Genomic DNA, 26,989 nt, shown 5'->3' with positions numbered 1-26,989 from the left:
GATTTCTTGCAGAGGACAGAGCTGCAGACTGACCTCTCAAAGCTATGATTTTTACTTTAACCTGCTTCATGTTTCTCCACACAGGTAAGATGAGATCCTTTCATTTGGTCTATATTATTGTAGTCTAAGAGGTCTTTAGCTGTTTGACTAAAAATCCCATATTGTTGTTGTTGTGGATAATACAAATTATTAACATGACTGAACTTTCTATTTGTGGCTTGCGGCCACTTTAAATTACTGGGTGATTGTCATGTATGTTGTGGCCATTTATGATATATTTTGTGGGTTGTAATTTCTAACAATTTAGTTTTCTTCTTTGGATAGTTGGAATATATTTAAGTTAGTTTAAAACCAAAATTTGTAATTAATTTTTATATTTGAAAATGTTTAGATTACATTGTTAATTGTTAGACCCTCCCATTAAGTTGAGTAATTAAGAACACACCGGGGCTTGGTGCGGAGCTATTGTTTGGTAAATGTCTGGTGTGGATGGGAGGTATTGTAAATTATTTTTTGAACACTTTTAGAGCTTCAAACAGCAAATTGAGATTATTTTTCGTTTTCAACTAAGTTGCAAGACATTTTTTAGTCTTTATTTTGTCTATATTTTTTCAAGAAATAAATCCCATATTTTTACAAATCAATGAAGTCAGAAGTGCGTGCAAATCAAACCACCTGTTACCACCCACGGCCTATGTTGGAATTTTGTTTTTTTTGGAACATGGAAGGCCGCGACAATGTATGAATTTTTTAGACGTGCAGCTCATTTACGATTTTTTTAAACCCTGGAAACATTTGATTACTTTTTTTAACTGAATTGTAAATAACATTTTATGTCATTCTCATTTGTATGCCTTGATAAATACAAGTGTATATTTAAAAGGTTCAAAAATTGTGCAATTTAGATTTAATGTTATGCGCAAGACAAAGAACATGATAATTCAGCCAGGCATAGTGTTGCAGTTAAAAAGGTTTATTAAAAATGAAACAAAGATTGAGCATGAAAAAGATTGGTTACAACGGAAGATTATGGATGTGCACTGGAGGCAGTGAACTTGTCTGTGAAGTGCTGGGGTCAAAATCTGTGAGGCAAACTAGTTTCTCACACAGAAAACGGCAGCAAAAAGCAAGCAAGCCCAAGGGCCTAGGGCGGGATCAAGAACAAAAAGCGGTCCGAGGTCGTGTCCAGAGTCAGGTGCAGAATCAGGTGTCAAAGCGTGGGTAAGGCGAGAAAAGAGAATCCAAAGACAGGCAACAGGTCAGAGAACAGGCAATGCAAGCAGTGATGCTGGACATAGTGATGGGCACTACGGTTCTTTTGAGTGAACTGAAACACTAGAATCAGTACATTAAAATGATTCATTCAAATGATTCGTTCACTGAATCATTAGGTTCCTATAACTACATTTTCATTCCCTAACATTATATTAGGCAATTATCATGGCTTGGTGAGCTATTCATACAGCTGTAACAGCATTATATGTTCCTACACAATTAAAATACGGAATAATTAAGCCTTTAGTGGGACTTACTTTCTTATTTATAGAACTTTAACTCCCCATTTCGTTTCTTTACAGTAAAAACAAGTAATAAAGATGAAAGAGGCTTTTCAGGCTCTCTCCTTACCTTATTTTCAAAATCTACAACAGGATGTTGAACAGCTCAGATCGAAAAAAGGAAAAAAAATAACACGTCTCAAAATACAACTTTTGAATAAAAAATTCCACTGCCTCTGCCCCCTTCGTTCGGGCCGTGAGCAAAGCAGCACAGTACTTCAATGCAAGAAAAGGGACCCATCTACAGGCAGTCAACGAGCCCTGCTGCCATATGTCAAATCCACACCGTAAGTTTTGGGAATTTTGTCCGTAATGCATTGCTCATTGGAAACAGGCAAAAATACATCACGACTGCATCACTGATTCCAAATCACATCTGTGCTGAGTGTTTCCTGTTAAGTTCAGCAGTACACTCAAGTCACCAGTTTATTAGAATCACAAATCAGTGCTGTACTAGGTGTGTTGTTAATCTTAGGAAGAAAGGGAATGAAACATGTACCGATTCATGAATAGGAGTGAGTGACTCAGCAACTAATACAGTGAGGGAGGTGGTGGCGCTGTGTCTGCCAGAAACTGCTTATGAATTTGGATGTGAATACGCACGCATTTCTAGCAAATTTAAGAAAAATAAAAGTTAATGTGACTAAATATCTAGTTTTTAAATTAGTTTTATTTGGACTCAAATGAAAAAAATAAATGTTTAAAGTGGGAAAAATAAAAACCAAAATGAGAAGCAAACTATGTATACTGTACATTTTTATATGAATGAAATATTGACTTAAATGCCACCAACATAAAAGAAATAGGGCTTGTTGATGTTTATTGGTAAATGGAATATTAAATTAAGAACGAGAAATGCCAATGTACAGATTTAAATCTATGTGTGGCCTACATTAATAGTATAAAAAGAAAAAAAAAATTCCAGTACTGACCTCAACTGTACTGAGAAATGTACAAATCAGTTAATGAAGTGATTCAGTTCAGTTTGTTCAGTCAAATGAAGAACTACACAACACTAGCTGGACAGCAACTCACGCTAAGGCAAATAGTGATCTGGCAGAGACTGGCAGAGAGAGGCAGGTATATAAAGCCAGAGTGACAGGTGAAAACCATGCATGTAGTTAAGGTCAATGCAGTTGTTGCTACTCCACTAATTAGCAGAGCGGAGCAGAACTCACCCTGGTCTTAAACTGACTGCAGTGCAGGTTACAGCCCTAATCCAGTGCGGCTTCTCCGCAAACCTCCACTCACAGTGCTCCAAGGGAAACAGCAACCAGCTGTGGCCTCGACTGCCAGAAGAGAAGTTCACATGGTACCTTCTGTTGCTATCCCTTATAAATGATTAAAAACAGGGCAAAACGGTTTATCTATGCGCACACAAATTCTTTTTCCATTTATTCGGAAATTCCCCAAAACGTTCTCCTGTCTAGCACCTGACTCTTGTTGTTTGGGTTGTGAAATTTAATTTAATATAATTCATTTGTAATTATCATTAATAATTATTATTATTTAAAAACTGTATTGTAATGAGAAACTCCCGTACTTTCTTAACTCCTGTGGGATCTAGCTCAGTTATTAGAAAAGCCTCCTTTCTGCAGGGCTGAATTTTTTTAAACATTTAGAGCCCAAGAGATGCTGGGTATCATTTTAAATTGTGTGGAAATGGAAAAAAGGATCAATGTTTATTCATGACAATATAAATGTGTGTTCTGAAAATACTCAAAAACAAATCTGTTATGTATTTTGACAGTTGGAAATCCTGCCAGCTGTGTGTCACCAAATGTTCATGATGACCAACTGATGTCCAATCAGAGCTTAAGGGGCATGTCAGGTATCAATTTGTATTAATCCAGCTGGTCAGCATATCACTATTGATAGTGATACACAGTTAAATTCTATCACTGCTCTATAGGCTGCTTAAAAATGTAAAATGTAAATTTAACAAGAGTTAAAATCGATAAATACTTAAATGATACTATATTATTTTTTGTGACAGTTGGAAATGCGACAAATTATGAGTGTTCAAATTGTTCTAATCAGACATCAAATCAGACTTCCGATAACAAAGGTGAGACTAAATCAGTTGTCTTTTGTAATTGTCTAAATGTGAAATCGGAGCATTTGTGAATTGATTCCCATTTTTTTTAAATAATTTTTGTTGTGTTGAATGCTGGACTATAAAAAAGTGTTATGTTGATTTGTATAGTGCTTTGAAAGAAGTATTTTGTAACTTTTCAACAAAATCATCAACAAAAGGTTTTCTTTCACTTTACAACCATGTTCTACTTTATTTAGGTCTATCAAAAAAAAAAAATCTAAATGCAATGCATTTGAAATGTGTATTCTAAAAGTGCAAAGGGGAGGGGAAAGAACAGTAAAGCACACAGCATGCAATAAAACAAAGAATGCAGAAACTAATGTAGAGATATTTCAACTTTCTTTTACAGTTTTTTACTAAATTAAATTAACAGAAATTTAAAATGGTTGGGTTTATATTACAGTGAACCATGGGTGTGGGACACACTTAAGACAGACGTTTTATTAACTTGCACTTTAGCTATTCGTCACTGTAGAACCACCAGAAGGATTTTTTAAATCGTTTTGCACAGAACAAACAGTGGGCATCATTAAACAGACCACAAGTTTAACACATAGTGCCCCATTTAACTCTGTTTCTTCAGCATCTCTACACCGATAAAATTATAGCAAAAGGAACAACAGGTAAACTGACAAAAAGTGAGCAGTTAAACTGTTATCATGTCACTACAGTGTCTCTCATGAGCACTTCTTTATATTTTGTATGTCTCTATTGTTTAAGGATTGGTCGTTTTAGATGATGTCAAATAATATTTCTTTTTAGTGGACGACTTGGTATATATTGAAAAAGCAATGTGTAAATGTATTTAGACAATTATACTGACAGAACAAAAAATTACTTTTTCTAAGACTCCAACAGAGTAATAAGTTAGCTTGATTGCAGTATTACATGTGTCCCTGATGGTAACTCAGTTCTAATTGTGCTTGCAGCCTCCATATGCAGCTATGAGAATATTATAGACCACCTAGGTCTGACCAAATACAAGGATCGTTTTACCATGAGTAGACCTGTCAAAGATCATAAAAATAAAACAGTCATATACCTTGAAATGGAGGTCTATGCCATTCTGGATGTGGTAAGTCATAATGTCATTTTTTTTGTTGTTTCAATTGTGACACGGTTTTTGGTTTTTACCATTTAGGTTAATTTGTTCTCTTTTGTCTGTAAGGTTCTTGATAGAAATTTTACATTTCCCAGCTCTGTTTGGACTTTTTCAGACTTCTTTTTACTGTGGTTTACTGTAAGATGCTGTGGAGGAGCCTTAAAAGAGTTCCCTATAAATTCATGCTTAGAAAAACAAATTAACAGAAGAAAGGCAGTAAAGTGCTCATTTGAGAGGGGAAGAAAGTCGTACAGAATATGACTTGTTTACGTAGGATAGTGCTGCAAAATGTTGGAAAAGCTATTCAAACTTTACATGTACTTTTACAGGATAATTATCAACACTTTTAATAGTCTTGTTGCTGAAAAGTACTTTATAAATAAACTAGCCTTGCCTTACCACTTACCATTCTCCCCGTATACAGGAGTTTCATTTATGAAGAGTCAAGCTTTGAAGTTAGTGCCCTAAAGCAAATAATTTTTAAATTTAATTCAAGTATTATTTTGAGCCATTAAAACCAGCTGAACCAAAGCTATTATTGCCTGGGGTGGGTAGTAATCAGTTACAATTACTTTGTCACATGGTACTCAAGTTACTTGAGTAACTTCTTAAAAAAACATATACTTTTAGGAGTGGTTTTACTGCACAGTAATTTCTTTTTTGCATGAGTAATATATAAAATAAATATACAGAACAGTGTTAGTCCTGTCTGAATTTGCTATTTTATAAAAGTTATTTTTTGCATGCTTTTTATTTTATTCTTTGAAATACCAGAATTTTACTTTATATTTTTGTCTGTTCAATTACATGATTTATTCTATACTCGAGTAGCCTTCCTATTATTTTACTCTTTCTTGAATGATTTCTTGGTTGACTTGGTTGACTTTTTACTTCTACTTAAGTGAAAATATGTTGAAGTAGTGCTAATCTTACTTTAGTACAGATTTTGTCACTCTACTGATGATTATATGTGAACAACTGGACTATTATTAACTGTTTTTTTAAGCAGAAATATTTACAATTGATATATGTTCAACATCTTATTTTTTAATGAACAGAAAGAGACAGATCAGACATTCATTGCATATGTTTGGATTTACATGGTGAGTTTTCTCTGAAAAAGATACATTTCATCAAATGACTATTTGGTAAAAAACAAACAAACATATTACTCTTTTTTAAGTTTCATTGTTTATTTCATATTGCTACCAGCACCAACTCTTCTTATTTCTTCCTGTTCAGGACTGGGGAAATGACTACGCTAAATGGAATAAAGAGGACTTTTGTGGAATTTCAGCCATAATAGTTCCGTCAGAGGCATTGTGGAAGCCAGACCTAACGATTGAAGAGATGTAAGCATAGTTTTATATTTGTATAGTAAAGCTAAAACTTATAAATACACCCCAGATTAGGTTTAGATTAGGATTAGATTTAATATAAGCATTTAAATTACCAACAGGTTTCTTTTTACTGGAAGTAACATTAACGATTTAAATCCACCCAACCAGAGTCCTGACTTGAATCTTTGAAGGAAGTTAAATATTAGGGTGATGTCAAGAAGGCTTTCCAAACCCGAATATTTTGTTCTCATCACCAAAGAGAAATTAGAGAAACATTGAAGAAGTAACAGCATGCAAAATGCTGTCAGCAAATATAACAATATTTTTTTATTGCTGTAATGGTAACAAACCTTTAAATCATCAATCAACAATCATAAAGATAACCGTAATACATTCTGAATAACCAATGGAAAAGTCAATGGGAACTTTTTACTATTCTCTGAATAGTAAAAAGAAAATGTAAAATGTTCATGTTGTGTTACTATAGTTTTGAGAAATGCTTGTAACATTTCCTTATCAAAAGAAAACTTCTTAACTGAATAAGAACATTTTTAAACTTAAATTTTACAAGTTTATGGTTCAGGGCAGTGTGGTGTGGTTGTGTCTTCCCATTCTCCAGCAGGGTGTGACAGGCAGATGCCGACAAGTGAGTGTTTCCCATCACAACTGATTGTGAGGAGCATTTAAGGCAGTGGTCCCCAATCCTGGTCCTCGAGGGCCGGTGTCCTGCAACTTTTATTTGTTACTCTGCTTCAACACACCTGAGTCAAATAATGAGGTCATTAAGAGGACTCTGGAGAACTTGACAGCACACTGGGGAAGTAAGTCAGGTGTGTTGGATCAGGGACACATGTAAAACCTACAGGGACACCGGCCCTCGAGGACCAGGATTGGGGACCACTGATTTAAGGCATCCAGAGACGGAAAGGAGGGGTCAAAGAATTAGCTCACCTGAGTGGTACCTGACCTGTGCCTTTGTTCCTCGTTATTCCTGGTTTCATGTCTTTTTCTTTTTCTAAATACTTACCTCCTTAGATCCTGCCTTGTTCCTGTTCAGTCCAGTCCGGTCTCTCTGTGGACATTTCCATTCAAGTCCACTGACAGTTCTGAGTCCCCTGAACATTCCTGAAGCTATGGCCGGCCTGAAAGTTCTCTGTCCACTGGCCTCTTGCTAAACACGCGGCCTGTCCACCTTCCAACAAAGAACCATCTACCAAATCTGGAACCAGACCACAGCCAGCCACTAACCACCACTACCCAACTAACTCTCCCCTGGCTCCACACACTACTATAGTCCGTATGTCAGCCTCTCTAATCCAGTAATCCATCTTGCCTGTTGCTGGTACTCACCGTCTCTCTCCTTCTCCTTCAGACAGAGACCAGACCCTTCCTAGTCGCCCCACTATCGCATTCACCTCCATAAAACCCCTCTGTTCCCTATCACTTCAATAAACATCCTCAACCGTAATCTGTCTCTATGTTTGTTGCTTCCTGGTCACCATGGAAGCAAAGTCATGACATGATTCTCTAACCAACCTGACCCAGAAGCACAATTACAGAGTGCAGTCTCTCCCCAGGGTGAGCTCCCAGTACAACATGTGGCTCTCTTTCAGTTCATGCGCAGTCAGCAAGATATTATAATACAGACATTAGATATTTAATTGGTGCAGTTAGCTGAAGTCTGTGCTCAGCTTTCTGGTGTGCCTGTAGTTTCGACATCCCCTCCAGTTTCTCCTGTTGTAACTACTTCCTCTACCAGCCAGGAGTTGGTATCGCCCTTTCCAGAACCATTTTCTGGACAGTTTGAAAAGTGCTGGGGTTTCCTCCTACAGTGTGCTCTGTTTCATAAAGCTCCTCACTCCTTCCCGGATTACGTAAGATCTCTTACATTATTCGACTTTTGAGAGGCCAAGCTTGAGTCATTTTTTGACAAGTCCAACATTTGTTACTATTCTAATCAACAGTTTTTGGACCTCTTTAAAAATAAATTTGCTCCAAAAACTGGAGATGAAGAAGCAGGTAAATTACTGCCTCTGTCTGACTCTACTGCAGTCAGCCGGGACATATTCACATAAATTGTCCAATTTGGCCAAAAGAGAATGCCCACTACTAAACCAGAGGGTCCTGGTGGGTGCCATTCATTACAGCAAAAACCCCCGATTGATGCTCAAGACTTACTGATGGGTAGGGGCCATGGCACATCCACTCTCGTAGATTCTGGTTCAGAAGAAAACTTCATCAACCCTCTGATAGTAACTAAACATTTCTATGAGTCAATTAGATACACTTATTAAGGTAGTCACTCTGGACAGCAACCCCCTTTAAACCATAGCCCACAAAAATAAACCCATGTATCTCATCCCCTCAGGCAACCTCCATGAGCACACAGTATTCTTTGTTTTTCCAACCTGGGAGTCTGATGTTGTTCTGGGGTACCCCTGGTTGGTCACACACAATCCACACCTTAATTGTAAAGTTTTTTATGTAGAGTCCTGAATTCCTTTTTGTGTATCTACCTACCTACAGTCTGCCCCCTTGGTCACTTCTTCTTCCACAACCAGTTCTGTAGATACCGCTGATCTAAGATTCCACCCAAATACCACGATTTACATAAAGTTTTCAGTAAGGATTTAGCTCTGTCTCTTCCCCCTCACCACCCCCATGATCGTGATCTCAACCTCTTCACTGGTGCCCCTTTACCCTCAGGGATTCTATACAATATTTCTGGTGTCAAATGGGAATCTTTGGTAAACTATTTTCATGACTCCCGAAAGGCAATCAATAGACCCTCCTTATCTCCTGTTGCTGTGGAGTTCTTCTTCATTACCAAAAAATACAAGTCGTTACAATCTTGCATTGATTACCATGAATTTAATCAGATAACTGTCGAGAACAAGTACTCACTACCTCTTCTCACTTCTGCTATCGACTCTGTTCATGGTTGAACCATTCTTTTTCAAAACTCATTCTCTGTAATACGTGTCACTTGGTTCACAGCGGGAGGGGAATGAATGGAAAACGGCTTTCAAATCACCCATATGACACTCCCAATACCTAGTCATGCACTTCTGACTCACTAAAGCCCCAACAGTTTTCCAGGCTCTGGTTAATGACGTCCTTCATGATTTCATTCATAACTTTGTCTTCTGCTATCTAGATGGTATACCCATTTTCTCCCATAGCCTTGACAAGCACCGGCAGCATGTCAGATTGGTTTTACAGAAGCTGCAGGAGAACTAATTGTTCATCAGGCTGAGAAGTGCAAGTTCCATGTCTCTTTGACAGCCTTCCTGGGTTACATCTTTGAAGATGAACAGGTGAAGATGGATCCCAGCAAGATCCAAGTTGTGGTCCATTGACCGATTCCCACATTCACCAAGAAGCTCCAGAGGGTCCTGGGATTTGGTAACATTTATCGACGCCTCATAAAAAACTTCAGCATCATCACTCAAACATTGACGGCTCTCACCTCTACAAAAAACACCTTCAGATGAAACTGCATTCAAAAGACTCAAAGATATTTTTGCTTCTACACTCATCCTGGTACATCTGGGTCACAACAGACAACTCGTCCTAGGAGTTAACACTTCTGATGTCGGGGTGGGAGGTGTCCTGTCTCAGCAAACCAAGACCACAAACTATCGCCAACCCTGTGCTTTCTTCTCCAATCGATTTACCCCTGCAAAGAAGAACTATGGCATCGGCGATCATAAGCTCTTTACCATCAAGCTCACATTGGAGGAGTGGATGGCCTGGTCAGAGGGCACTCAACAAGCCATTCTGATTTTGACTGATCACAAGAATCTGGCCTTCCTAAAGATGACTAAAAGTCTCAATGCCCGACTCTCCCGCTGGTCCCTGTTCTTCTCTCATTTCAATTTCACCTTAACCCACATTAAGCCAACCACATTATCATGACAGTTTGCAGTAGACGACCAGGATTGAGCACCTACTATGATCATACCCACCTTCTTTGCTGTCAGGTCCCCCTTCTTGGATCTGGAACGCAGTCTCCAACAGGCCCTCGCAGAGAGAACCAGATCTGGAGAAGGACCACCCAGATGCCACTACGTACCCACTTCCATCCATTCCCAAGTCATAAAATGGGCCCATGATTCCAAGTTCTTGGTTTATCATGGTTTGAGCTGTTCCATTGGCCTTCTCTGCAGATACTCCTGATGAGTATCACTCAATAAGGATGTCAGTGAATACCTCACAGCCTTCCCCACATGTGCCAAGAAAAATAACTCTCGCAAACCTTCAACCGGACTTCTCCAGCCGTTATCCATCCCCAGTCGACCTTTGTCCCACATCGTGTTAGACTTTGTTATTGGACTACCTCCCTTCAAGGGCAAAACCATCATTCTCACCATCATAAACAGATTCTCCAAAGCTTGTCATCTTATCAGTCTCGTCTAAAATCCCTCAGCTATACTGACTGCTGAACTCCTGTTGTATCATGTCAGTGGTTTCCAACAGAGGTCCACAGTTCATTTCCCATGTTTGGTGGTTTATTTGCGCCACTCTAAGGGCCAATATACATCTCTCTTCCGGTGTTCATCATCAAACCAGCAGCCAGTGTGAATGAATGAACCAGGAGCTTGAGAACATTCCCTGCTGTTTGTGTGAAACAGTCCAACTTCCTGAAGAAAACACCTCAGCTGGGTTGAATATGCCCATAACAGACACATCTCTGCCGCCACTGGACGATCCCCATTTGAGGAATCACTTGGCTACCAACCATCCTTACTTCTGGCTACTTTTCCTAAGACCATTCTTCCATTAGTCAAGAGTCACCTGCGAGCATGCAAGAGGATCTGATATTAGACCAAGGCCGCCCTTAATCATACTTCTGCCCAGAACAAAGAATATGCAGACAAGACAAGGATCCCAGCACCCAGTAACCAGCCTGGCCAAAAGGTGAGGCTTTCCTATAAGAACCTTCCCTTCAAAGTGTACTTCAGGAAGGTGCAACAGGTTGAAGATGGCAAGCGGGTGTTTCCCATCACAACTGATGGTGAGGAGCATTTAAGCTATAAGAGTATTTGCTTACCTGAGCAGTATCTGACCTGGACTTTTGTTCCTGGTTATTCCTGGTTCCATGTCATGCCTTGTTCCGGCTCATCCAGCCCGGCTTCTCTCTGGTCATCTTCATTCCACTCCGCTGACAGTTCTGAATCCCCTGAGCCTTCCTGGAGCAGACCCGAAGCTCCTCTACCCACTGGTGTTCTGCTGCACACCTGGCTTGTGCACTCTCCACTGAAGAACCATCTACCTGCACACCAAAGCCTACCACTGATCACCACTACCTGACTAATTCTTCCCCAGCTCCACACACTACTATGATCTGTAAATCAGCCTTTTCCACTCCAGTAGTCCAGCCTGTCTGTTACCGGTGCTCACCGTCTCTCGCTTCCTCCTTCCGAGAAAGAGACCACTATCCCATCCACCTCCATAGCCCCTCTGTTCCCTATCACTTCAATAAACATCCTAAACCTGTTATATTTTTTCTGGAATGAACCCGGACACAGCACGCACACACAGAGTCAGTTCTTATGAGTGAATTTTATTGAACGATGTGGAAGATGGATGATGAGACCAGAGTCTTTCAACAGACGGAGGTGTAGGGTGTAGAAGCTGGCCGGCAGGAGGTGTGTGGAGAGACTGACCGGGAGGAACTCTGGAGCCGAACACTGGAGAGCAGAACATCTGAGCCGAGTGCTGGAGAGCAGAACATCTGAGCCGAGTGCTGGAGAGCAGAACATCTGAGCCGAGCGCTGGAGAGCAGAGCATCAGAGCCGAGCACTGGAGAGCAGAACATCTGAGCCGAGCACTGGAGAGCAGAACGTCTGAGCCGTGTAGTGGAGAGCAGAATGTCGGAGCCGTGCAGTGGAGAGCAGAACGTCTGAGCCGTGCAGTGGAGAGCAGAACGTCTGAGCCGTGTAGTGGAGAGCAGAACGTCGGAGCCGTGCACCGGAGAGCTGAACGTCGGAGCCGTGCACCGGAGAGCTGAACGTCTGAGCCGAGTTCTGGAGAAAACAAACTGACGGAAAGTCTATGGGCTGACTGTAACAAAAACCAGGTTGAAAGGAGTCTTCAGGCTGACGGTAACAAAACGGAGCTGACAAGAATACTGGCAGAGAACTGAGCGGGAGTGAACGCTATGGACCGGTGACGGGAACAGAAAGAGGTGAGTCTTATAAAGCGGTGGAAACAGGTGGAAGCAGTTGCGGGTTAATTGCAGCCTGCCAGGTGAAACCGATCAGGCTGTGCAGGAACGAGAGAGAGGGAGAGAGGTTCAGCATGCAGCCTATAAGCTGCATCCTGACAAAACCATAATCTGTCTCAGTGTTTGTTGATTCCTCGTAACCAAGGATAACAGTCATGACAAAATTTGCCAAGCGATATAAATGACTTTATCCTTATTTATGACATCAAACCTTGGGATGAAAATAAATGACATCACCTTTATTTTCCTTAAAAAGCTCTCGAGTGACCTCTTAGATCTTTTATCAGAAAGATTCTTTTATGTGAATGTTATGTTGATGCAGATGAGTTGTGTGATCACCTCATTAGAGGCTAAAGAAGCATGTATTGTTGATCAAAAATATATCTCAGATTGTATTTATAGGTGTTAGGATATTTTTCTGGGATGAACCCGGACACAGCACGCACACACAGAGTCAGTTCTTATGAGTGAATTTTATTGAATGGTGTGGAAGATGGATGATGAGACCAGAGTCTTTCAACAGACGGAGGTGTAGGGTGTAGAAGCTGGCCGGCAGGAGGCGTGTGGAGAGACTGACCGGGAGGAACTCTGGAGCCGAACACTGGAGAGCAGAACATCTGAGCCGAGCACTGGAGAGCAGAGCATCAGAGCCGAGCACTGGAGAGCAAAACATCTGAGCCGAGCACTGGAGAGCAGAACGTCTGAGCCGAGCACTGGAGAGCAGAGCATCAGAGCCGAGCACTGGAGAGCAGAACATCTGAGCCGAGCACTGGAGAGCAGAACATCTGAGCCGAGCACTGGAGAGCAGAGCATCAGAGCCGAGCACTGGAGAGCAAAACATCTGAGCTGAGCACTGGAGAGCAGAACGTCTGAACCGTGCAGTGGAGAGCTGAACATCAGAGCCGAGCACTGGAGAGCAAAGCATCAGAGCCGAGCACTGGAGAGCAAAACATCTGAGCCGAGCACTGGAGAGCAAAACATCTGAGCCGAGCACTGGAGAGCAGAACGTCTGAACCGTGCAGTGGAGAGCTGAACATCAGAGCCGAGCACTGGAGAGCAGAGCATCAGAGCCGAGCACTGGAGAGCAGAGCATCAGAGCCGAGCACTGGAGAGCAAAACGTCTGAGCCGAGCACTGGAGAGCAGAGCATCAGAGCCGAGCACTGGAGAGCAGAACATCTGAGCCGAGCACTGGAGAGCAAAACATCTGAGCCGAGCACTGGAGAACAGAACGTCTGAGCCGTGCAGTGGAGAGCTGAACATCAGAGCCGTGCACCGGAGAGCTGAACGTCTGAGCCGTGCACCGGAGAAAACAAACTGACGGAAAGTCTATGGGCTGACTGTAACAAAAACCAGGTTGAAAGGAGTCTTCAGGCTGACGGTAACAAAACGGAGCTGACAAGAATACTGGCAGAGAACTGAGCGGGAGTGAACGCTATGGACCGGCGACGAGAACAGAAAGAGGTGAGTCTTATAAAGCGGTGGAAACAGGTGATGGCAGATCAGGGTTAATTGCTGCCTGACAGGTGACGGGGAGAAAAGGGTAATTAGTGTATGGAGCAGAGCGAGGGAGGGCTGAGTGAATTGCACACTAAAGGCAGACAAAACCTAAACCATGACAATAGGGTGAATATGTTACTGTGCAAGGACAGTTTCATGTATTTTCTTTCTAAAATGCTTAGTTTTTCAGAGTTTAACCCTGAATTTTGAAAAACGCACTTTTAAACTTGTTCAGACTTATTTTGTTTGATACAAATCATTCGTTTATTCTTTCACAGGATCGAGAAGGACAAATCACCTCCAAGTCCTTTTCTAAAGATATATCATAATGGAACGATTGAATTTAGAAATGACCAGATTGTGATCAGCACCTGCAAGATGCATGTTTATAAATTCCCCTTTGACATTCAGAGCTGTAACATCTCCTTTAAGTCTTACTTGTATGGAGGTGAGTTCAGTTTATGAATGTTTATCTTAAATTACTGCAAAATGTTTACATTTTAGAATTTTCTTTATTTAAATTAGGCTTTCAATGGTGTATCTATATATTACTGATATCTGTTGGAAAATCCACCAAAAGAATTTCATCTTCTTACTTTTTTGTTACAAATCTCAGTGTTTATTTGTCTTTCTCTTCCTTTCAGAAAATGAATTGGACATTACATTCCAAGAAAATAGTACAGAAATTACTAAGTGGTCTCGTGATGTTATGGCGACAGAATATGAGTGGGTGTTTGTCAACATGTCGGTTTTCAATACTACTGTGAACCATTTTGAGTTCCCTCAAACCGTGGTTATTTACACTGTAAGTATGTTCTATAAACACAGATATCCCAAAATTCAAACAATTCCTATTTACCTTTTTTTTTGTTGAGCCAAGCTGTGTTGATGACATTCTAGAGCACCTTAACAAATTAGAAAGAAATATGCTGCTATGATTCTGGTTCTTTCACTTCTCCTTGCCTTGGTTTCTTCTGTTAAGCCAGGAAAGAATTGAATTATACCTGCTGTTTTAACCTGTTGTATTCTTAGTGCTGATAATATATTCACAGATATTTAAAGTAGTAACTGCATTTTGTGTAATGCTAAGAGTAATTCATCATAAACTTCCGCCTCACATGCTGTTATTGGTGCGGGGAATTTAGGCCTGAGAGTCTAGGCCTGCCCAGACTGACACGCTGTATACCGAATACACATGGCATAAGTCAGTCTTGCTAGCCAGCCTACCTACATTCACTTTGTACAAATATCCCCAACTTTTTTTTAAGTGTAAAATGAAGCAATCTGGTGTAGAGCTTTTAAAACACCCTATGGGCCTGGTCTTGAAAAGGTTTGTACATATTAAAGCATGTGCCTGGAGACAGATCGTCCAAAACAGCAACTGTCACTGTTGTTTGGAGACATGGTCATTCACAAGTTATCCACAACTCCCTCACTTATTCCAGCCTGTGGACTTCCACCCATCCATTTTCTGTACCTGCTTATCAGTGCAGGGTTGGGGTGGCAGGTGCCTATCTCCATGTGTGTATATATATATATATATATATATATATATATATATATATATATATATATATATATACATATATATACATATATATATATACATATATATACACACATATATATACATATATATACATATATATTGTCATGGTTTTCAGATGACGAGCCCACATGCAGATACGAACAGCCAACTAGACACACCTGAGGAGTAGAGTTAGAGCAGCCAACACAGAGAACCCTGACACTACCCCCCCCCTCAACGGCCGCCTCCTGGCGGCCCAGACGAAGAAGTGCTGGGCTGAGTAGACCAGAAATCCCGAATCAAATCCTGATTGGCGATGGTAGCTGCAGACACCCATGAGCGATCCCCAGAGCTGCGACCCTCCCAATCGACGAGGTATTGGTGACCCCTACCTCGTCGACGGGCATCCACAACCCTGATGACGCGAGGATTCTGACTGTCCTGGGAGGGTGGAGGGGGTCCGGAAGGAGGGTATGAATCATTGTCCAAAACGGGCTTAATCTGGGATACATGAAAAGTGGGATGAACACGAGAGTGAGGGGGAAGACGTAAGCGGACGGTGGTCGGGTTGATAACTGTCTCTATTTCATAGGGACCAGTAAACCGGGGAGCAAGCTTCTTGGCGGATGGGTTAGTCAATACATCTCTGGATGATAACCAAACCCTCTGACCGGGGCGATAATGGGGAGCTGGTCTGCGGTGCTGGTCAGCAAACCTCTTACTCCGCTCTGCGGTGCGAGTGAGTGCTGTAACCGTCTCTTTCCATATCTTCTGGCAGCGAGCAATATAGTCGTTGACGGAGGTGAAGGGAATCCTGAGTTCGTCTGTGGGTAGGAGTGGAGGTTGATATCCTAAGGCAACTTCAAAAGGTGAACGTCCCGTGGCTGAGGTGATGTGAGAGTTCAGGGCATACTCTACCCAAGGCAAAAACTTGTTCCAGTCGGTAGGTGAAGATGACGTGAGGCAACGGAGAGTGGTCTCTAATTGTTGATTCATTCGTTCTGTTTGGCCGTTGGTTTGAGGATGGTATCCGGAGGTGAGCGTGTAACGGCCACCCAGAGCGGAGCAAAAGTGCCGCCAGACCTGAGAAATAAACTGGGGACCCCGGTCAGAGAGAATGTCAACAGGGATACCATGGAGCTTGAAAACATGTTTAATGAGGAGTTGGGCAGTCTGGAGGGCGTTAGGTAGCTTACGGATGGGAATGAGATGACAAGACTTCGAAAAACGGTCAACAACAGTCAAAATCGTTGACATGCCTTGGGAAACAGGGAGTCCAGTAACGAAATCAATGGCAATGTGGGACCATGGACGTTTGGGGATAGGAAGAGGATTCAACAACCCAGAAGGTGGCTGGTTAGAAGACTTATTCTGGGCGCAGACAGGACAAGCTAAAACATAGTCTCTGACGTCCTTGGTCCACGATGGCCACCAGAATCGCCGGGACACCTGAGACTGGGTTCTATAAATGCCCGGATGGGCGGAAAACTTAGCATCGTGACACCAGCGTAAAACCTCCGGACGAACAGATTGGGGAACATACTTTAGTCCCGGTGGACCCGTACCAGGATCCGGATCTAATAGTTGGGCCTGGTTAATCCTGTCCTCCAGATCCCAATGCAGACCTCCAACAGTGCATGTGGGGGGAAGAATAAGTTCCGGCTCCTTCTCTTGTTCAAATGGGGCAAATTGACGAGACAGAGCATCTGGTTTAATGTTTCTGGAGCCTGGTCTGTAGGTTATGGTGAGGTTGAAACGAGAAAAAAATAATGACCAACGGGCTTGCCTTGAGTTGAGTCTACGGGCTGTCTGCAGATAGGAGAGGTTCTTGTGATCTGTCCATATTATGATGGGCTGCTCGGATCCCTCTAGCCAGTGCCGCCACTCCTCCAAGGCTAACTTAATGGCTAACAGTTCACGATCGCCTACATCATAGTTCTGCTCGGCAGGGGACAAGCGACGGGAGAAGAATGCACAAGGGTGTAACTTTTTATCTATCTCAGACTGTTGGGATAGGACCGCTCCCACACCTGTGTTTGAAGCGTCTATTTCAAGGGTGAATTGTTTCGCAGGATCAGGGTGAACGAGTATGGGAGCCTGGGAAAAACGGGACTTAAGTCGATTAAATGCCTCATCGGCTTCAGGACTCCAGCTAAAAGGGACCTTGGTGGAGGTAAGAGCATGTAACGGGGAAGCTATCTGGCTGTAGTTCCTGATAAAACGCCTATAGAAATTAGCGAACCCAAGGAAACGTTGAAGCTGTTTACGTGACTCAGGAACTGGCCACTCCGTTACTGCTTTTATTTTTTCTGGGTCTGACCTCACTTGACCGCCTTCCAAAACAAGACCGAGGAACGAAACTGAAGTCTGGTGGAACTCACACTTCTCGGCTTTTACAAACAGGCGATTTTCTAGTAATCGCTGGAGAACAAGTCGCACATGTTGCTTGTGTTGTTCTAGGTCACGAGAGTAAATCAGGATGTCATCTAAATAGACAAAAACAAAAACATTCAAAAAATCCCGCAGGACGTCGTTAACCAATGCCTGAAAAACTGCCGGGGCATTACACAAGCCGAAGGGCATGACTAGGTACTCAAAGTGACCTAACGGAGTCTTAAAAGCCGTCTTCCACTCATCCCCCTGTCTCACCCGAACCAAATGATAAGCGTTGCGCAGATCAAGCTTAGTAAAAATCTTGGCATTCTGGACTGGCTCGAGGGCTGATGATAATAGAGGAAGCGGGGTACTTATTCTTGACGGTTATCTGGTTAAGCCCTCGATAATCTATACAGGGTTGAAGGGTCCCGTCCTTCTTGCCCACAAAAAAGAAACCAGCCCCTAATGGGGAGGAAGAAGGACGAATTAACCCCGTAGCCAAAGACTCACTGATGTATTTCTCAAGCGATTGACGTTCTGACCTGGAGATGTTATAGAGCCGACTCACCGGTAGAGGGGCCCCAGGTAACAAGTCAATCGCACAGTCGTATGGGCGATGTGGGGGCAAAGAACAAGCCTGAGTTTTACTAAATACCTGCCGTAAGTCGTGGTAATCCTCTGGAACGCGAGAGAGGTCAATCATGTCTCCGGAATCTGTCAAGGAAGTAGAGGAGACGGCTACGGGCCGAGCGGACTGCAAGCAGCGGGAATGACAAGTAGGTGACCATGAATCCAGTCGGGACTCAGCCCAATTAAACTGCGGATTGTGGACCCTTAACCAGGCTATTCCAAAAACCACAGGTGAACGCTTTACCGGGAAGACAAAGAAGGAAAGCTGTTTCCGATGGTTACCGGAAACTATCACTACCAATGGTCGGGTGCGATGGGTAATAAGAGTCAATCTCTGCCCATCTAATGACGAGACCTGGAGTGGCTCGGGTAAAAGATCGACAGGTACTCGAAGCTGGTCCACAACCGCCTGATCTATGAGATTAAAATCAGAGCCTGAATCTACTAGAGCTGAAACCTCAAAACTTTCCTGGTCGAATATTAAAGTAACTGGTAAACAACAACGAGAACCAATTGACGCATTAACAGCCTCCCGGGGAATAGATCCCAACCTGTCCACCGATCCCCCCGTTAAGAGCGGCGGACTCGGTCTTTTGGCCGAACAGGACAATCTCTGAGGTAATGACCCTCACCTCCACAATAAAGACATAAGTTTTCCGAGACACGCTGCTGACGTTCCTTATTGGAAAGACCAACCTGCCCCAACTGCATGGGTTCAGGAGGAGGTGTAAAAGAACGGGGTTCCTTCTTGGTAAATGTAGAAGAGGTGGAGGTGGATGATTGCAAGGCAAGGTTGGATCTAAAACGGGTTCGGCTGCGTAATCGAGAATCCAAACGGATAGCAAGTGCTACAAACTCCTCAAAATCCTCAGGTTCCTCAACCCGAGCTAACTCATCCTTTAACGACTCGTCTAGAGCCTGAAAGAAAGCTGCCTTTAACGGTCTCGGCTGCCAACCCGCAGCAGCAGCAAACGTACGAAACTCCACGGAAAAGTCAGATACGCGTCGACCGCGCTGTTTCAAAGTGAGGAGATGACGAGACTGTTGTGCCGAATCCAACTCAGGTGAAAAAATTGTCATAAATTCAGCAATGAAGTCCTGAAAAGTAATCCCAAACGACTGACAATCAGGGAATCGAGCCTCGGCCCACCTAAGAGCCCTACCCGTTAGTAGACGTAAGACATAAGATATCCTTACCTCATCAGAGGCGAAAGTCTGGGGAGAACGGTTAAACACCAGTTTGCACTGGAAAAGAAAACCACCGCAACTTTCACCGTCACCGGAGAATTTCTCCGGACAAGGTGACGCGCCCTCAAGTGGTGGAGTCCAAACCTGATTCTCCATGCTCGGAGCGTCGGAAGGCGGGATAACGTGATCCTGAGTGACAGGTGACGTCTTCGCGGAAGTGACTGTGTCCACAAGTAGGCTAACCTGAGCGGCTAATCTCTGAAGCTGTTCCTGAGTAGAATTGACAGCAAAACCTAGCGACTGCATTTGTTCCTGCTGTGCGGCTATCTGCCGCCCGAACGTATCCGCTGGACTCTGGTGGCCGGAGCCTTCTTCTGTCATGGTTTTCAGATGACGAGCCCACATGCAGATACGAACGGGAGGCAATGCACAGTTTTAAGATTTTTATTAAAGGAAAACAGGCAGGTCTATGGACGGAACTACAGGTGACTCGGCTGGGTCAGAAAGTCACGGCTGGAGAGTCTGTAAGAAAGAGCAAGTGAGTTCTTCTGAAATAAGAGCCAGGAAACTTGCTAGGAGTTGCGCTGCTTACCATTAGGCTGGGCGGACCTAACCGGGAAGAAGTAGCGTCAGGAGAACTCTATGTGACTACTCAGATGGAGATAGGTGGCTAGTGGCTGAGGGCGGCAGATGTAGCTGGCGAGGAATCCGAGGCGACCTCATCGGCAGCGGTTGACAGATGGATTGACCAGAGTGAGCACAGAACCAACAGAACCCGGGAAAGGGGATCTCAGGCCTCGCTGGGTAACTTCCAGGAAGTATGAGGGGAGCGCCAGAGCAAAATCTGAGCAGACAGGTCTGCTGGTCTGTTTTTTCGGACGGGACGTCAAGACAGGTGAGTGCATCCAAGCACCAAAATCTGGAGCAACAGAGAGGTACAAAAAATTACTCAAAAAGAAGAGTAACAAAAAAACTCACAAGCTGGTTTCCGAGAGTTGGGACAGAGGCCACGTCGTACCACGACTGGTTAAGGCTCCGGCGTCTTCCATCTGCCAGTGCTCTGCTTAAGAAGCCAGAGGAAGCCGCCTGCAACGAGCTGCAGGTGTGGACCACGCCTCCTCAGCCAACTAGACACACCTGAGGAGTAGAGTTAGAGCAGCCAACACAGAGAACCCTGACAGAGAGAGAGAGAGAAGAGAGAGAGAGAGACAGAGAGAGACAGAGAGAGAGAAGAGAGAGAGAGAGAGGAGAGAGAGAGAGAGAGAGAGAGAGAGAGACAGAGAGAGAGAGAGAGAGAGAGAGAGAGAGAGACAGAGAGAGACAGAGAGAGAGAGAGAGAGAGACAGAGAGAGACAGAGAGAGAGAGAGAGAGAGAGAAGAGAGAGAGAGAGAGAGAGACAGAGGGACAGAGAGAGACAGAGAGACAGAGGAGAGACAGAGAGACAGAGAGAGACAGAGAGAGACAGAGAGAGAGAGACAGAGAGAGACAGAGAGAGAGAGAGACAGAGAGAGAGAGAGAGAGAGAGAGAGAGAGAGAGAGAGAGAGAGAGAGAGAGAGAGAGAGAGAGAGAGAGAGAGACAGAGAGAGACAGAGAGAGAGAGAGAGAGAGAGAGAGAGAGAGAGAGAGAGAGACAGAGAGAGAGAGACAGAGAGAGACAGAGAGAGAGAGAGAGAGAGACAGAGAGAGAGAGAGAGAGAGAGAGAGAGAGAGAGAGAGAGTAGAGAGAACAGAAGATAGAGAGGAGAGAGAGAGACAGAGAAGTGTGAGAGAGAACAGATGAGACAGAGAGATGGAGACATAGAGAGAGAGAGACAGAGAGAGATGAGACAGGAGAGAAGAGATAGAGAGATGAGAGACAGAGAGAGAGAGAGTACAACAGAGAGGAGAGAGAGAGAAGAGAAGAGAGACAGAGAGAGATACATAGAGAGAGAGAGAGACAGAGGAGAGAGACAGAGAGAGAGAGACACACGCGAGAGAGAGACAGAGAGAGAGAGAGAGGAGAGTAGACATGTTAGACAGAGAGATAGAACAGAGATACAGAGACAGAGAGAGAGTAGAGAGAAGACAGATGAGAGATAACAGATAGAGATAGACAGAGAGATACAGAGAGAGAGATATATACCACATATATATATTACACATATATATATAGATATATATAGTATATATATATATATATATTAGATATATATATATATATATATAAATTGCTATTACCATTATTTCCTCCAATGACTGGAGTAAACTGCGGCAGACTGGTGACCTGTCCAGGGTGTACCCCACCTCTCGCCCATTGACAGCTGGAGATAGACACCAGCACCCATTGCGACCCCAACAGGGATAAGCGTGTTGGAATATGGTTACATGGATGGACTGGAGTAAGATTTCAGTCAACAGGACTGGAGAAGCTCTGCACATTTGACATGGCCACCGTCACTGATACAAAAACCAATAGAATAACGATAAACAGGGATATGTCTAATTCGTCAACAGTTATATTTTGTCAGACATAACACATACTACGTTTTTTCTTCTGTTTTGTAGAACCTCTGCTGACAAAGAATTTTTTTTTTTACTTTTAATGATAATTAAATTTTTTCTCTAAGAAATCTTTAATAGCAGAAATTCTACATTTTTTAAAAAAACTTTTTGTGCGTCCTTGGTGTTGGAGAGTTTATGTGAAGAATTAGATCTTGTTCCTTCTTCAACAGCAGGTTCCAAGCTGCCAGTACAAAACACAACTCATTTAAATGGAGTGAAAATCAGTTTTACACATCTTATCCACTGGGGAGGCAATCTTTGAAGATCACGTTCGACACGCTCATTCAATACTTACACAGTTTTTTTTATCTGTCCGCAGAATTTTGTGTTCCTTATTTGGAAACTTTGAAGATCAGGCTCTATGTGTAATTTTGTACACACAGCTAGGTCTACTTGTATCCGCTTAGAAAGCCATTTAAAATAATTTACTAAAAGTCTACTGTATGTCCTTCCATTCCTCCTTTCATTCATCCATCCATCTATCTGGGTTAGCTCTGACCTTCACTGTTTTACTTAGCTATATAAGAGGCGGATTTATGATAACAATTAATCTCTTTAAAGTAAAAAAAAACCTCATATTTCCAGGAGCTAACACTCCTCCTTACAGCTTCACATTTGGTTGCAAATAGTTCCAGAGCACTGGCAGTCATTGATTTGGATCAGAGAAGCTGTGTTTCCCAGTCACTTCCATTTAGGTCAATCCACCTTTGACCGTGTGGGTATTGAGGTGCTCCAGGAGATGTAGAGAGCTCCCTAGATGTCACCCAATAATATTAACAAGTGGATGAAACGGAAGGCTGTTGAAACTGAATTTTAACGGCTAGATGCAATTTGAGGGTCCAAAGTGGCAATGAAGAAACTTAATCACAGCGGCACCAGACCCAAACACACCCACATAAAAGACCAACTGTTTATGTCTACAGCATGGCTCAGCAAATGTACCCTTTACTTTTGGTATAATCATAAAATTAATAGCTATATATTTTTTTGTATACATCTCTAACCCCAATTTACTTACAAAAGATAAAAATATTGTTTATTCAAAAACCATAAACATCTCAAACTTCTTTTTACAGATATTTATGAGGAGGAAGTCTGTTCTTCATTTTGCTAGTTTTGTGATGCCTGTCCTCTTCTTCCTGTGTTTGGACTTTTTCTCCCTCCTGATGCCGCACAATGGAGGGGAGAAGGTTGGCTTCAAGACCACTGTGCTCCTAGCAATCACAGTGATGCAACTTATTTTAATTGAGATTCTACCATTTACATCAAGCAAGATTCCTCTTATAGGTAAAAGAAAAAATGTGGGAGTGTTTTCTTCCTGCTAACATTGAAGGAGCCATAAGCGAAATTTCACAATTTTAGATGGGAAGAACTAAAGGTTCTGTGAAGAACTAAAGGTATTTTTTTTAGATGGACCATGGTATTTACCTGACTCTGCCAGATAGATTTGCTCCGCATATCCATCTGGAAACCTTCCGTTGAAGTAATTTTGGGAAGGGGCGAAAATACTGGTTAGCTGATTGGCCTATGTTGGTGATAGACGGGCCAAATGAACCAATCAGATTCGTCGTCGCTCTGTTACGAGCGACGACGAAAACACAACCACAAGCCAAGCTACTCTTGCTGCTGCAGGTAAAGGCTCGTTAGCTCAGCAAAGAAATACTCTGTAATTCTGATAAAACTTGCTCGATAGCCACGCTAACGCTAGTTTTATCGGCTGAAGCCGCCATGTTCTTTAGACTAAACTGTCGATCTTCTCGTTGCGTCACACCTCAACCCGCCTCAAAGCCAACGCTGATTGGACGTTCGTTTGGTGAACGGCTCCAAATTTTCTTTAACGGAGAGTAGCCAGACTGATCTGCGAGTGAAACCTTGAAAGCTCGCGAGATCAGGATGGTCTCACGAGGCTACCATGGTATGCCGTCACACACCATCTCTATGTTGTTCTCCAGTCTCTTGTTTACAAAGCCAGCTGGTCACACATGCCCGTATGGCGCACAAGCACGTGCTGTGTTGCAAGTAAAAAGAGGAGTAGCTTGATACACATGTTGTTTTGGTTTACAGACAGTGCTAAAGCCTCACCTTGTGGTGAAATATCCCTTATTGCTCCTTTAACATGTCTTACTTCTGCCATTGAGAGAATGTTTTGGAAAATTACAATTTATACCGTTACTATAATCATAACTACTGCATTTTAAATTGTCAAATAACTTACAGTTAATGTTTGTAATAGTTTTAATGTTTTATTCGTTAATTTTTGTTCTCAATGACATGTGGTGCTGCCTTTCTAGGGCCAGGTCACCCTTGTGAAAGAGGTCTTGAGCCCAATGGGTTTTTATCTGCTTAAATAAAAGGTTAAATAAACAACTGAATTGGGTCACAAGTAACTTTGGTAAACAGGGTTTTATCAATATGACTAGAAGCAGAATAGGCTGATGGTGTACTTTTAGCTGATGGTGTTTTATGCTCCTCTTAGTGATTTACTGTAATGGGATTTTTGGGCTGATGTTGCTCAGCCTCCTGGAGACTATTGTGGTGAACTATCTAGCAGAGAAGGACTCTGCATCTCAGGACGGTAAGCCACACAATGCCCAATGGTTGAATTAATAGCAGAGTAGAGATCAAAACAAAACCATCTCTCACAGCTAGTTTACAGAGTTTATTACCATACTACATAAATGAAGCCTGTGTTTTTTTTTTCTTAGCAATTTTGACTCATATATCACTTTTTGTGTCTTATGTTTTTTTAGAGCTAAAGGAAGGCTTTCATTGTGCATCCAGGTTTCCTGAGGTGGCTAATAAATCACCATTTACTGACCAAGAGGTTAGTGAAAAAAGATATTTTTTTTGCACTCAAAATGAACAAGAAACATTCAATGAGGCTTTGACTATTAAATAAACACCACTAAGCTTTTTTTCCTTTCAATATAACTTTCCCAATAATTGCCCAAGACCGAGTTCCAATACATTTTTATGTTAATAATTTTTTTATTCATAAAGCACGTTAAAACATGAGCAATATTGATAAAGTGATAAAATCCTCAAGAATATCACAGAAAACAAAAATATTTCAGTTAAAAAGGAAAGTGCTAGGGAACATTAAAACCTTTTTTGAACAAATTTGTCTTCAAAGGCATGGTTTGGTAAGCTGGAAGGTAGCAAAGAACGCTGGTCCCATAGCATGCGTGCCACCATAGAAAAGGCCAGGTCAAGCCAGTGTTTAGTCCTTGGAACATTTAGTAAAAGCTGACTGGATGACCTTAAGGACCAGACATGCACACAAACACTTCAAAGTTCAGATAAATAAGGAGTTGCGAGGACATCAAGAGATTTAAAACAAACAGTCAAAGTTTCAAATCAATTCTAAAACAAAGGAAGCCAGTGTGAAAAATATGAAACTGGAGTGATGTGTGCATAGTTTTGTCTTCATTTGCACATTGTGGGAATGATTTGCGACAGACCAAAATATATTTTCAATAAAGGACATTATCAAGACGACTCAAGCACAACTACAAACTTGTTAAGCTGGTAGGACAAATCTTGTAATTGCGTACAGATGCATACACTTCTGACAATTGCATTGTATTGAGATTTCCCGAAGATTGGAATGCAAGAAAGAGCAGCTATAAGGGATTCCAAACAATCATTGTGTATGTAAAACATTTTAACCAATCATAGATAAGTTGGTATTTGTTGGACATGTCTTCTAGCAATTTCAGGACTACATGTGCTGTATCCCAGAAACCATTAGAGAAAACTCTCTGGACCTAAGGAAGAAGCTTATCAAACAATGGATAAAATTTGCAGGGCCTTGGCAGGCCATTGAGTATTTCCAAATTTAATTTCTGGAAATGTCCACATGCTATTTTGACAGGACAGTAATTCTTTGTAAGCTTGACAATAACATATGTTTTCTATCCCACATGCTTTCAATAAATCTTTTAAAAACCGCGAAGTGGCATCACAATTAAAGGACAGACAAGAGTTTACCTTAAACATGTATAATTGGGAACCTAATTACAATATTCTGGTACTTTTCATTCCAAGTTTTTCTGTCTGTTATTTTTTTTATACCAGTTTACTGCTTACTAGGTATTGGAGGAAAGGGGTGGGGGTTGGTGAATACTACTAATACTACTACTACTACTACTACTACTACTACTACTACTACTACTACTACTACTACTACTACTACTACTACTAGTAGTAGTAGTAGTAGTAGTAGTAGTAGTAGTAGAAAAAATGTGGGAGTGTTTGCTTCCTGCTAACATTGAAGGAGCCATAAGCGAAATTTCACTATTTTAGATAGGAAGAACTAACTGTTCTGTGAAGAACTAAAGGTATTTTTAGTTATACTACTACTATAACTGCAAATTTCACATTATATGTTGTAACAATATGGTGAAAAAAAATAATTCTAATGATCAGGACACAGAAGCTTTTTGGGTGCACATACGGCTGCTGTATTAATCTGATTTATAACTTGTCTGTTGACTAAATTCCTGTTGCAGGGCACCAACAACCAACTGACTAAGATATTCCTGGCTGTGGAAAAGGTCTCAGACGAGCTGCAGGAGATGAAAAAATCAGTGACATTCCTGAAAGAGCCAAAGCCCGGCTATTGGACAGAACTCGCAAAAAGAATTGACAAGTTTTTCTCGGTTTTATATGTCACAGCAGTTCTTGTGTTTTTGAGTGTTCTCTTTGCCAAGTGGCTCACATAAGCAGACAAATGGAGAAAAGGATTAAACATGTTTAAGTTGGTGTTGCATTGCAAGACTATAACATTGGAACATTTGAAGCTATATTTCAGACAAGTCAAACCTGACTTAGACTTAGACAACTTTATTTGTCATTTTGTATGTACAGAGTGCATACAGAACAAAATTTTGTGCATACAA

At 42.1% G+C, this 26,989-nt stretch overlaps 1 protein-coding gene across 1 annotated transcript; it reads left to right on the top strand.

The window, feature by feature from the left end:
• Nucleotides 1-26,989, top strand: LOC105928204 (5-hydroxytryptamine receptor 3A-like). The gene is made up of 12 exons (XM_036141926.1): nt 1-84; nt 3,307-3,387; nt 3,553-3,624; nt 4,584-4,729; nt 5,815-5,859; nt 5,999-6,108; nt 14,102-14,271; nt 14,468-14,628; nt 23,165-23,375; nt 24,565-24,663; nt 24,839-24,912; nt 26,600-26,989. The coding sequence occupies exons 1-12, from the start codon at nt 45-47 to the stop codon at nt 26,810-26,812; spliced, it is 1,422 nt and encodes a 473-aa protein (XP_035997819.1). The 5' UTR covers nt 1-44; the 3' UTR covers nt 26,813-26,989.

Source organism: Fundulus heteroclitus, chromosome 10 (genome assembly GCF_011125445.2).
Source record: "Fundulus heteroclitus isolate FHET01 chromosome 10, MU-UCD_Fhet_4.1, whole genome shotgun sequence".
NCBI lineage: Eukaryota > Metazoa > Chordata > Actinopteri > Cyprinodontiformes > Fundulidae > Fundulus > Fundulus heteroclitus.
Note: the sequence above shows the minus strand (reverse complement) of the source record. Positions and strands in the feature narration are given on the sequence as shown.

What these genes read in the sequence shown, in the direction of transcription:
- LOC105928204 (XM_036141926.1), top strand. Translation starts at nt 45, where the DNA reads ATGATTTTTACTTTAACCTGCTTCATGTTTCTCCACACAG. An exon ending in TCAGACTTCCGATAACAAAG is followed by an intron (nt 3,625 to 4,583) that starts GTGAGACTAAAT and finishes TTGTGCTTGCAG; the next exon opens with CCTCCATATGCAGCTATGAG. An exon ending in AAGCAAGATTCCTCTTATAG is followed by an intron (nt 23,376 to 24,564) that starts GTAAAAGAAAAA and finishes TGCTCCTCTTAG; the next exon opens with TGATTTACTGTAATGGGATT.